This window comes from Podarcis filfolensis (genome assembly GCF_964270895.1).
Source record: "Podarcis filfolensis genome assembly, chromosome: 2".
Lineage (NCBI taxonomy): Eukaryota > Metazoa > Chordata > Lepidosauria > Squamata > Lacertidae > Podarcis > Podarcis filfolensis.
The window spans coordinates 86,550,641-86,563,832 of NC_139605.1; the positions used below are offsets into that span (position 1 = coordinate 86,550,641).

At 40.1% G+C, this 13,192-nt stretch overlaps 1 protein-coding gene and 1 long non-coding RNA gene across 8 annotated transcripts in view; one reads left to right on the forward strand and one right to left on the reverse strand.

Moving 5' to 3' along the window:
* Positions 1-13,192, reverse strand: part of LOC310755343 — a 183,660-nt gene that overhangs the window by 115,902 nt on the left and 54,566 nt on the right. The window lies entirely within an intron of this gene.
* LOC310755295 (myosin-4) overlaps positions 1-13,192 on the forward strand; it is a 56,462-nt gene that overhangs the window by 22,309 nt on the left and 20,961 nt on the right. For 3 of the 7 annotated variants that reach the window (XR_014544290.1, XM_083597829.1, XM_083597830.1), the window contains exons 1-6: positions 6,922-7,141; positions 7,368-7,408; positions 10,984-11,219; positions 11,308-11,451; positions 12,084-12,240; positions 13,157-13,184. Coding sequence is in view for 5 of the 7 variants with exons in the window: in XM_083597829.1 (XP_083453955.1) it covers positions 11,016-11,219; positions 11,308-11,451; positions 12,084-12,240; positions 13,157-13,184 (533 nt within the window). In the remaining 2 variants the exon portion in view is untranslated. Of the gene's footprint in view, positions 1-153; positions 280-411; positions 583-1,342; positions 1,448-1,757; positions 1,854-2,241; positions 7,142-7,367; positions 7,409-10,983; positions 11,220-11,307; positions 11,452-12,083; positions 12,241-13,156; positions 13,185-13,192 lie in introns of those variants that run through there. The other 4 variants (XM_083597826.1, XM_083597827.1, XM_083597828.1 and 1 more) reach the window with 3 other exon arrangements.

Here is a 13,192-nt window from a genome sequence, read left to right on the forward strand (position 1 = left end):
TTTCTTAAGGGTTGATGAAGGCTCCAAACATTGCATTTGCTGTTTTCTAGATAACCAAGAATGCCTCCCACACCAAAGAAACATGAATTTCATGCTGAATATATTACGGTTTGCGGCTAATAGTTAAATGTCAGTTTTATTATTCTTATACAGAACACCAGCTTGATCAACACCAAAAAGAAGCTGGAAACAGATATTGCCCAAATCCAGAGTGAAATGGAGGAGACAATTCAGGAAGCACGCAATGCAGAAGAGAAGGCCAAGAAGGCCATAACTGATGTGAGTTTGGGGTTTTTTTCTTTGGAAATATTTCCCTGATTATACTTGGCATGTATGGCTTTCTGATTAATAATAATAATAATAATAATAATAATAATAATAATAATAATATTTTACTATAACTATTAATAGGCAGCCATGATGGCAGAGGAGTTGAAGAAGGAACAAGATACCAGTGCACATCTGGAGAGGATGAAGAAGAACCTAGACCAGACTGTGAAGGACTTGCAGCACCGTCTTGATGAAGCAGAGCAGCTGGCACTGAAAGGAGGGAAGAAACAGATCCAGAAACTGGAGGCCAGAGTGCGTATATCTCATAGAGGAACGGTTTCTCCATGCATTTTGAATCTTGAATAATCATTTTCCACATTTTCACGTCTTCACTCCCTGCTTTGCCCGCATAGGCAGGAGACATACCATCTAGGATAGGTACTATCTGAAAGTTCGGAAGGCAGCAATGGTAGTAGTAGTTTGCTTTTTTATATATTCTTGATGCCTTTCTTCTGGGAGAAAATCTCCCCTTTGCGCACAAATGCCCATTCTCTCTGAAAACTACACAGAAGAAACTTTCCCCTTTGCTTCAGTTATTATTCCTACCTCCACACCAACCTCAGACCTATTTGCATATCTAGGAACCAACACTAGTAACCATGTCAAGTAACCAGAAACACACAACAGACGTTGGGTGACAGAGCAGGACTTGGGGAAACAGGGGCACATATTCAGTGTCTGAGAATTTGGAGGGGCTCGTGGTAGCATGGCCACAGGGATGGGCCACAGATGAATAGAAATGAAAGGAAGAAGGAATCTTCTATGTTATGGTTCTATGAATTGAGACAGCTCAGGTAAGGAAGCTGACAGAAGATAAGGTTCAAAGTTGCTATCAGAGGAATGAAAAGGGTGCCAAGGGAAAGATGGGACAAATGTACCTAGAAAGTTTCAACCCATTCAGCTGCAGCTTATCATTACAGCCATATTTCCATTCACATCATCATGATTTAGTGAATAGCACTTGGATTAGAATACCAGCTAAAATGCAGAAGCCTTTGTTTTTGCATTTCAGGTTCGTGAGCTGGAAGCTGAGTGTGAGAATGAACAGAAGCGCAGTGCTGAGGCTATAAAAGGTGTACGAAAGTATGAGAGAAGAGTAAAGGAACTGACCTATCAGGTGAGAATGATTACCATATTCCCAAAAGTGAAAATCTGGACCAAGTTGTTGAGCTTTTTTTGGGGGGGGTCAAAGTTGTTGTTTGGGAACATCTCTCCCCTCCCCCCCTCACAAAATTAAGTTTCTAGGCTTTGAAAAATATTTTAAAGCATTTTAAAAAATAAAAATCACCCTGCTTGCCATAAAATCTGCTCAGAAACCATTACCAGAACCTGATTCCCGGACGTATGGCAGCCCTACTTTTATCTGAAAATGTCGTAGGTACTTGCATATGAGTTCACACTCTCTTCTCTTACTTTTAAACATTTAGGCTGAAGAAGACCGGAAGAATGTTCTGAGACTCCAGGATCTTGTAGATAAACTGCAGCTCAAAGTGAAAGCATACAAGCGACAAGCTGAGGAAGCTGTAAGTATCACACAGAACATGGTGCAAAAGTTTTGGCTTGCACCAACACACAAAACCTGACTGAATAATGAAGTCTAGTTTTGAGCAGAACATGTTTATATCACATACAATTATTTTGAATTTACAGCATTTCTCATAAGAGAATTTATACACTGCTCTTGTGCACCCAAGAGGTGAAGACCCAGTGGAGCTCTGCACATTCAGGAGCTGCCCTACTATCTTAAATATTATGGGATTCTTCACAAATTGAATTGTATGCCCTTCATAATGGCCTGAGAAAAATTAGTACATGCTTTGTGTTTACTTTGCTAAGAATTCAATCTGGTGCAGGCTGAAGAGCAGGAAGGACTGTGTTCTGCCATTTTCATATCTCTCTGTCTGTTATCAGGAGGAACAATCCAATGTGAACCTTTCGAAGTTCCGCAAGATTCAGCATGAGCTGGAAGAGGCTGAGGAGCGGGCTGACATTGCTGAGTCCCAGGTTAACAAGCTCCGGGTGAAGACCCGAGAGGTGCACAAGAAAGTTGTTGTAAGCGAAGAATAAGCTCAACAAAGAGATGTAGAGTGACTGAAGAGAAGCACAAAATGTGAAGCTCTTTGCCACTTCCTGTAATTAATGTTTATTCCCCTCACTGTTTAGAAAATAAAGATGGTAGATTCCTTTGCATACTAAATATGGACATGGCTTTTCATTTTAACTTATTAGTAAGTATTAGAGACCTGGAAGGATTGTGCATTTCTGGTAACAGTCTTAACTCTGCCCTATTGTGCATTCAGTTGAACACAGTTCTCAGTTTCATGAATATGTTGACTCTCAGAAACATTATTATATAATCAGTGAATCACCATGAAATTGAAATTTACTTGCAGTTCACATTAAGCCTTAGTTCTTATCTTTAATCACTTTGGGTTTCTCTTCATGAAGCAAAGGCAGAAAACGAATGTTAAAATAAATGAGCAAAATCTTATATGGTTAGTTTAAGTAAATGGTAACAAAGCACATTGTCATTGTTATATTGAGCCCAGCTGCTGAACACCAAATGGGATGAACAGGAAAATGTGCAAACATATATTGCTAAACAAGGACCTAAAATACTGTTTTTTGTTTTACAAGAAAGCACTTTCTTGAGATGAGTGTATCAACTATTTCTGAACTGTACTGTGCCCTCTAAACTAAGAATGAACCTAATGAGCACTGAGGCTTAACCATATGCAACTCTATGCCGGATTGTTGCAATGCTGTCCAAAGGGCTGTCTTGTCCTTGGGACAAACTGTAAAGATCAAGGCAGGTTGCCAAGTATGCAAAGGTTCTAAATAAGCCTTTCACCTCGTATGTAGTCATAAGATATCAAATTCAATTGTATGGAGCTATTAAATCAACAGGTGATTTTGGGTTATAAAGGTAAAGGTAAAGGTACCCCTGCCCGTGCGGGCCAGTCATGTCCGACTCTAGGGTTGTGCGCTCATCTCGCTCTATAGGCCGGGAGCCAGCGCTCTCCGCAGACACTTCCAGGTCATGTGGCCAGCGTGACAAGCTGCGTCTGGCGAGCCAGCGCAGCACACGGAACGCCGTTTACCTTCCCGCTATAAAGCGGTACCTATTTATCTACTTGCACCCGGGGGTGCTTTCGAACTGCTAGGTTGGCAGGCGCTGGGACCGAACGACGGGAGCACACCCAGCCGGGGGGATTCGAACCGCCGACCATACGATCGGCAAGTCCTAGGCGCTGAGGTTTTACCCACAGCGCCACCCGCGTCCCTGATTTTGGGTTATAATATTTTTTAAATCACTGATCAGTACTATGAAAACTCATGTTAAATAGATTCATTTAAACAAATAATATCAAGAGTATGTTACTTAGTATTCACATCATAATGTTATAGCAAAGGGATCAGCTCTAAATTGAGCACTCTTTTAGGGGTTTATTATCTGGTTCCAAACTGAAAATACATACAATGCAAATGATATGAACCCTGGATGTGAGTTAAATAGGAAGTAGCACACAAGTAAAGTAGTTCAGAATAAATTGCATGTATTTGTGCAAAAATGTAAATTAACACAACCTATACACTTTGAACAAATATTACTGGTCAGAACAGGACTTTCAATTTCCATCCAGCTGTCCCCTCCCCCCAGCTTCAGAGAGCCCCCCAAAGTTCCACAGTAGATTTTGGGAGTACACAGTGGGCTGTAGTGGGGAGAAGGTGAAGGAGAAACCTTGTTGTGTGGTGGACACCAGTTCACACTATGTTGAATCTCACCCAACATCTAAATATTGGGTTTCTGGTAAGTCTACTGTTAAAACAAATATATATAAAACTGGGATTTCTTGTCAAAAAAGTTTCCCTTGAAAACATAAAATATTTACCAGAATGTCTGGATGGAAGTACAACAAACGTAATGCAGAGCAGACTACTGAACTACCAAATACTATAACTGGAAGGTATTTTTCTATAGTGTTTTAAACAGTATGATAATCACACAAAATATAATATACCTCTCATTCTTTTTTTGATCAATTACTAACTCACTGGATTTTAATTCTGCTTCTGGTTTGGGCCTATATAGGACATACATGCTACATATATAGGAGTATAAGTATACGTTCTGTGTCAAGTGTTCTTAAATTTGAAGGCAGCTGCTGATTCACCTTTCACAACTGTTCTATACTGTATCATTTCATATGTTGGGCTTTTTCAAGTGGGGGTTGGTGGTGCTGCTAATTCACTGTGCAAATAGCATAAACTGGGGGAGGGGGACTCTTTGTAATAACCTTGTATAAGAAGTCTGTAAAAAAGGGAAGAAACTTCTAGGAGTTGCCAATTAAATAGCTTTTCCATAGCAAATAGTTAATAGAATCCCTGAAAGACCCTAGAAAAGACATTATTTATATCACCAAAAACATCTGTACTTAAAACTACCTGTGCAGGGTCTGCAGCAATCACTGGTGATTTATTACTTAACAGAATTTATGCTTAAGTAATATTTGTATTTTCCTATAAATTAAGCATTTAACCAATAAGTAACTTTCATCTGTAATTGCTTTGTTTTAGCAAATGCTTAATTTTTTTTCAAAGTTGTTGTTCCTTTTCATCTTGAAGCTACAAAAAAGATTTTTGCTCCTTCCATGTAGTTCTGGATATTGTTTTACCATCTTCTAAATCCTCTCCAAATTGTTTGCATATCAAAACTGTCACCAGTATCCAGGCTGAGGATCATCCAATACCAAGCAGTGCATCGTTGCACTCTCTCCCCTCTCCCAATCTAAATTATACCAGCACAAATCAAACAGCCATTGGTTGCACATGTGGGCTTGAAACAAAATACACAAAACTGTAAGAGAGGTCCTTTCCACTTGTTTGACAATATGGTGTTACTGTGGTTTACGTGGAGTGTGCAGTCCTTGGGTGTGCAAGAAGTGAGAAACCATCTTAAAGCAATTATTATGTTCACTACCACAGAATCTAAGTCCTATAATGCATGTCTCCAAAGCTCTGGGAAATGTCCCCAGTGACCAAGTCATGTTACAACTTTTAGGGGGTGGTTGCAGATTGTGATTAAGGTCAGGGAATGGAACAAAATACCTGGGAAACCTATCCTTACAACTACTAAAACGCTACTCATAGCTCAGTGGTACAGCTCCTAGTTAGCAGCTATCTATCTAAGCAGATGAAAAAAGACAGGAAGGAGAGACTATTGAAGGCCAAAGGTAGGTGAATGTCAAGCATGAGGGATCTACTTCTTTTCCCTAAAACCAAGTGAAAAATAGTGGCTCAGAAAGAGGGCAGATGCACACTTAGAATTGAAGATCAGGACATCTCTGAATTCAGCATAGTCTGTAAATTTGCTTTCAGTTCCAGAAATTTCCACGGCCTTTTTTTGGGTGGGGAGGAGGAGTGGAAGTTGTGATTGTTGAATAATAGCAAAACAGAAATCCTTGTTCATCTACTACACTTCACTCAGAGATTAGCCTGTAGGTCCCTAACTACTTTCTCCTCATCGCTGTTGTGGGCACCCTCCTGGCCTTCCAAATTTGAACTCCTGGCCTTCCAAACAAACGGGCAGTGGCTAGATAAAAATGGAAGCAAAAGGAATAGCTCCTAGATTGGGTAGGGAGAGTGCAGTGGGGTGATGTTAGGCTTCCTCAGGTTTACATCTGTGGAAGAAGTTAAAGGGAGAATGCAATACACAAATAAGGACTTGGAATAGAATTATATCCAATTGTGGTGTCCCACTTGTGCAAAATATTTCTGCATGTGCATGCAAATGGGACTTACTTTTCTACCCCACCCCCCAAAACCCCATTTCTCTGGATGGTTGCAGGACATTATGGAGCAGATTATGGAATTAACGGTGTTGCAGATGAAGAAGTCCCATTTGTATCCACTGGTGCAACAGTGGATCTCACTCATAGAATCTTCAATGCAGCATAAGTGCCTCAGGATTTTTACGTCCAACTGACAGCTCATTCACTTTTCTGTCACTTTCATCTCCTTCCCAACAACCTTTGCCTTTCAAGACAGGAGTTACCCTTCACAGCCTCTTCATTTGGACTCTATTGCAGAGCACATGCTCTCTATAACTAAAATTCTAGTCATGGTCCGGAGGGTTTATGAGCACAGTAGTTGTCCAAAATGGTAATCATAGAAGGGATGCCAAGAGTCTTAAGCCTCCAATTCCTTACCCATCATCACGTCTATCACTGTCTGAAAATAGTAGACAGAATTCCATATTTTCATCAAATGATTTTAAATGCTTCAAGATTTTTGAGACACCAACATTTGCTGTAATGAATTTTGTCAAATTATTTTTTCTAGGTTTTTTTTAATCTGTGTTTGGTGCTAGTACTAGTGAGGAAGTTATTTATCATTTGTCCTCTGCTTAACCTTTTAATTGTTTAGCATTCCTAAGTGCAGATAAATTATTTTAAAAAATAAAACCTAACCTAAAAAACAAAAATAAACCGTGGGGCATGTTAGCTGTGATTTTCTATTTGGATAATTTCACTGAAAATATAAGAAGCCAGTGAGTCCTATAAAATATTTTTAGAAATGATACAAGCACTTGTAGTAATGGAGTGTCTTGAATATTTCTAATCTAAATATATCCAAGGATAATATGAGTAAGAATGATGCTTGCAGTCAACTTTGCCAAAACAATACTTTGCCAGAAATAATTGACCTGACCTATGCCAGAGGAGGTGCTATTCCCTGAGCAGACCTTATAAAAGAGTTCCTGGGACCTATCTTGTCTTTGATCTGCCTGCTCTCTGCATACAGCTTCAAGGTAAGTCATGTGCAGAAACAAGGGTTGCAGGGAAGGAGTAGAGGCCTGAAATTCTTCACATCCCAAGTCACTTGGTCACCTCTGGAACTAATTTATATGTGGATATTCAAACCTGCCCTGGAATTCAAACCTGTTCTTTCATCTATTTCTTCTCTCTCACCTATTCTTGGAGCTTTTTTGGCAGCAATTAAAAGAGGTTCATCTTTATTTATTTATCTTTTTTCAGTGGTAGCCAGCCTCAAGCCTGCATATAACAACTTGCACAAGGTAAGCATGCTAATCCCCATGGCATATTGAGAGTATAATATAAAGTATAAATGCTCTTGAAAAATTATATTTATAATGCAATACTAGTTACATGTCGAAAATATAATTTGGAAACTGGAATTTTTGTACAGTGGTACCTCGGGTTAAGAACTTAATTCGTTCTGGAGGTCTGTTCTTAACCTGAAACTGTTCTTAACCTGAAGCACCACTTTAGCTAATAGGGCCTCCTGCTGCCACTGCGCCGCCAGAGCACGATTTCTGTTCTCATCCTGAAGCAAAGTTCTTAACCTGAGGTAATATTTCTGGGTTAGCTGAGTCTGTAACCTGAAGTGTATGTAACCTGAAGCGTATGCAACCCGAGGTACCACTGTATAGATGAATTAATGTAGAAAAAGAAATGCAAATGTGCAATTTCAAATTAGTGATGATAAATAGGAGTGGGGTAATGGTTAGAGTGTTGGACTATGACCTGGAGACTAGGGCATGTTGAATTTTTCAACTTTCAAATCCCCCAAATGAGGGGTGCTAAAAAGTTGCAACATGACTTGCGAATTCAAAAGATACTTTGGTCACATGAGAATCGACCAAGAGAGTGGCCGACACCTGGCCACTCCCTTAAATAGGCTGGGGGTGGGCTGCTCGCAGCCCCCAAGCCCCAACCTCTGATTGGCTGAGGGGGCACTGCCCACCCTTATCTGAGGGCCCAACGCGGCAGTGCCAGCCATCCCCTCCCTCAGCTGCACCGAAGATGGCAGCTCCCTGAATCCACCACAGCCGCCCACCTGGAGTCCTAGGTGAGCGGATATTGTGGCTAAATTAATATAACTTAGCATAGCATGGTAAATAAAATGTGTGTAAAATTATAAAGAAATCATTAAAAATGGTTGCCAAGTACTTGCAGTCATATTTATTTATATATTATACATATTTTACACTACCTGACACTTTCAGAAGGTAAAATTAAAATTCTTTGGTTTCCCCGAGAACAGCATATTTGCTTCTTAATCCAATGTAGATTAGCCAAGCTAAATGTTGTCCAATCACAAATATAGCTGATTTGAATTCCTAACACCCCAAAACATATTTTTAAGACCCATCACTGAAGAAATTTGCAAAAAAAAAAAATTGCAAAAAACATTTCACCCCCTAAAATGACACACCTTACTGGGAGTCCAGGGTTCGAATCCCACTTAGCCATGAAGCTCACTGGGGGACCTTGGGCCAATCACTGCCTGTCAAGTCTAACCTACCTCACAGGGTTGTTATGAGGGTTAAATAGGGAGAAGGAGAAACAGATACATCACTTTGAGATCCCTGGAAGAAAAGGTCGTATAAATAAATAAATAGGTAAGTAAGTAAGTAGGTAGATAGTCTGAAAATGCGTAACTCAGAAACCTGTAGCACAAGTTTTTATTTGAACAAAAGTCTGATACTTCCATCACTTTGAGATGCTCAATAGAAGATAGTGTTTCAATCTCTCACACTGGATATAGATCTAATAAGGAAGACGTATCAGTTGCTTACCCAACCTACATTCTAAATGATGCTTCACTTGTAGACTTGGAGCAAGCTGATTTACTTTTCAAATTCCTGGTAGGATGCACAGGGATTGTTTAAACACCAAAAGCTAAAGAAGGCTGAATTTTAATTAATGGCTGCAAATACTGGGAATTGTATTCCCCCCCCCCACCCAAAAAATGGTAGAGCTTAAAAAGAATGAAATACACAACTCTTTCCAGAGAAAAGCACAGGGGAGAGTTGCTTGCCTTTCCTACATAAATTTCAGCGTTCCTTCACTGCTTTCTTCCTGTCTTATCAGAATAACTTGCATACAGTGGTACCTCGGGTTAAGTACTTAATTCATTCCGGAGGTCCGTTCTTAACCTGAAACTATTCTTAACCTGAAGCACCACTTTAGCTAATGGGGCCTCCTGCTGCCGCCGCCACGTGATTTCTGTTCTCATCCTGAAGCAAAGTTCTTAACCCAAGGCACTATTTCTAGGTTAGCGGAGTCTGTAACCTGAAGCGTCTGTAACCTGAAGCGTATGTAACCTGAGGTACCACTGTATAGCCAAGGTAGATTCACGCACGAGGCAAGGCAAGGATGCAGGAGTCCATAGGGGCAGCACCTGCTGCGGCTGTGGTGGCAGCGATGGCTGTGGCACACCCCTTGGCGGCTGGCTCTGCAGCCTCCTGAGCAGCTCCTGCTGGTCTCCTCCTACCCCTGGGGAGTGGCGCTGCCTTCTGACATTTTCTGAGCTCTGCACCTGCCTGGTGTGATTCAGAGCAGGCCCCTTCCCCACCCCATGGCAGCTTTTGATTCCCACTTCAACTATTGGGTAAGGGTGATTTGATCCCCAACCCATTCCAGTTGTAGATCTTAACCCTGCCCCCCCCCCGCCGTTCCCAATGTAGATCTTCACTCACACCTTCTTTCTTGGAAGGAGGCCGTACACCATTTTGTGGTTCACCTCAGGTGCCAAAATGTCTCGTGCCAGCCCTGCAAATATGCAAAAGGAACATTTGCTTCTGAATGCCAGTTGCTGGAAATTGCAAGTGGGGAGAGTGCTGTTACAGTCAGGTCCTGATTGTGTGTATCTCATAGGCTGGTGAGAGCAAGATGCTAGAATAGATGATCCTTTGGTCTGATCCAGCAGGGCTTGAATTAGATGTACCCAAAACACATGTTGTATGTCACTGAATTCTTGTCTTCCAGAGTAATGCCCAATCTTCACTCTCTATTCTGCTGTTTTCTTTATTAGAAACAGAATTGGCTTTTTGCCTCCTAAATTCTCAGTATACAAGGTCTTGCTATATTATTTACATTCAACCAATACTACTCTCCTTGGAATACAGATATAGAAAGCATCTAGCCCAGGAGTCTAGTCTATTATGTCTTGAAGTAGCTCTCCAAGGTCTTCCCCATATTTTCTCTTAACTGGAGATGCCAGAGATCAAACCTGGGGCCTTCCTTATATAGGCAAAGCTTGTGTTCTGCCACTGTGGCTAGGGTAATTTTCCAGGCATACAACCTCTGCCCAATGGAATGCTTGGTACTTGACACAGTAGGATCTTGAGCTCTACAGATCAGCATATGGGATATAAAAGTCTCATAAAAGCAAATTTTCATGTGTCATTGAGTAGTGGCCACAGAAAGTTATATACCCTGAGAGAAGGAAACCAACAATTCATCTTACTAAAGAGGAATATGCGTTCATGTGTGCACTTCAGGGTTTTGCATTCATGCTGTTTTCCAACCATTCCAACAGAAGAATACAGCCCAGATGCCAATTTGTTTGTGCATGCAAATCAGATTCTCCTCACTGAATTAAACTGGGAAACTCTTGAGTGTAGGGTGCTCTGTATACACAGATGTTGTATCCATATTTTTTCTTCCTTTAAATGAAGCTACTTCCATAGGAAGAAAGGAAGCATTGGATGCATCCTGAAAGACCTATGCATGCATAAGCAGTTACTAAATAAAGGTGATGGAAGGTTAAAAACAAAAACAAGTTAATACCATTGAAAGGATTATATTGATCCAATAACACGATGGAACATTTTCTCCCGTTTAGTGTTGTTGAGCTGCCTTCTATAAACTGCAGCCATGTCATCAGACGCGGAGATGGCCATCTTTGGGCCAGCTGCCCCTTTTCTCCGGAAACCAGAAAAGGAGAGAATTGAGGCCCAGAACAAGCCCTTTGATGCAAAGAATTCAGTCTTTGTGTCAGATCCTAAGGAGTCTTATGTGAAGGCCACTGTCACAGCCAGGGAAGGAGGGAAGGTCACAGCCAAGACTGAAAAAGGAGAAGTGAGTAGAAGACAACAAATGCATTGTTATAATTGCCTTGCCTCTACTTTTTAAGATGCCATAAACTTGCCTTTTGTTTCCTTTGCAGTCTGTGACTGTGAAAGAAGACCAAGTCTTTTCTATGAATCCTCCCAAATATGACAAAATTGAGGACATGGCCATGATGACCCACCTCCATGAACCTGCTGTCCTGTATAACCTCAAAGAGCGTTATGCAGCCTGGATGATTTATGTGAGTACAGTCCTTGTCTTTTATTTTTTTTGCTTTCTGCTAATGCAGTGTTGTGGTCTCAGATTAGGTAGATCTGTGTGCTAACCTCCAAAGCTCTATTGAGACCTCTGTGGATCACCTCCCTTTTTCTTCAGTCCAGCAAGCGATAGGAACAGGCTGGCTTTACTTTTGCTCTTTGAAGTGATTGTAGTCTCAGCACCATTTCTCATAAGAATCAGGAAAAGACGTGCAATAATTTTATTAAAACTTAAAAAGTTTTACTATTATCCTGTTACAATCTTGTTTCCTTCTTTGTGATTAAACATTTGTTCAATATTTGGGATTTTTGAAGAGGACATACACTTGATTTTTAGAAATCCAAAATCTGTCAAATAACAATACTGATATAAGAACGTTGCAGTTTTTGTCTTTCTCCTTACCATTTATGGATAAATTATATGTTTGCCAACTTTTAGTTTGGCTGGAAGTTTTCAGAATTTAAGTCTATTTCTTACTTTATTTCCATTCATGCTTTTCACCCTCTAAAAGAAGGAACTACTTACATATTTTCCACAAGAGCAAAAGAATATAACAGTATTAATAGAAATATTACTACAAGCAGATTAATTGAACTAGTTCTGTTCTTCTTCCAGACTTATTCAGGTCTCTTCTGTGTCACTGTCAATCCATACAAATGGCTGCCAGTGTACAACCCAGAAGTGGTAAATGCCTACAGAGGCAAAAAGCGTCAAGAGGCCCCTCCTCACATCTTCTCCATCTCTGACAATGCCTATCAGTTCATGTTAACTGGTAAGTAAGTGAGAAGCTTTGGGAACAAATAATGTTTTCCTCAGAGGACCTCAGTGTCCTTTCACAATGTTGGATTAGTGCTGGTGACTGCATTCTTTATTCTGCTAATAAAATCATGAAGCTCACTCTCGCCACCATCTCCTAGCTTAATATGCCTGGCATTATGTGAGGATAAAAAAGCCGAGAATTGGAAAACACTGGCACATAGTGAATATGCTGTGCAAAGAGTACTGTATTATGTTAGAGGCTTAAACTGAAGATTTTGTGATATCATTTTCTCTTTCTTTGTTCATAAGCCTTTCCTACCTGCCAACACAGTTTTGGCTTCCCTAACATCCAGGATCCAAAACATATAGCCAATGAGGTGTTTGGATTAGGGATGGAGCAGAAATGTATTTGGCCTGCTGGTTAAAGTAAACCAACGTAATCCATAGGTCCTTCATTTATATGCATGTTAGAATGCAGCTATCAATCAAATCACACAAAATGAACACAAAAGTATGTATTTTACATTAAAATGCATGAAATAATTTGGATTTTGGCATAAAAATAATCAAAAAGGCTTAAAAAAATGCATATTTTATGGAAAGAATGTGTTTAACATGTATAAAAGGTATTCAACTTAATGCATTTTTGCTCATTTTAATAAAGAACTGCAAAAATCAAAAGTGGAACAGAACAGAAAGGCTGATTTACCCATCCTTAGCTTAATGAAGACCACATAGAAACCATTTTCTTAGGATTTAAAATACGTGAGACTAGGAGTTCAGATGATACTTAAAATTATGGGGTTCTACTGCTGATGTATTCTTGGACAGATGTAGGTGCTTCTACACACACACACACACACACACACACACTGCTTCATATTATTTTAAAATTAAAAGTAACTTTTTAAACAATTTAATATTTTCAGATCGTGAGAATCAGTCTATTCTGATCACGTAAGTAT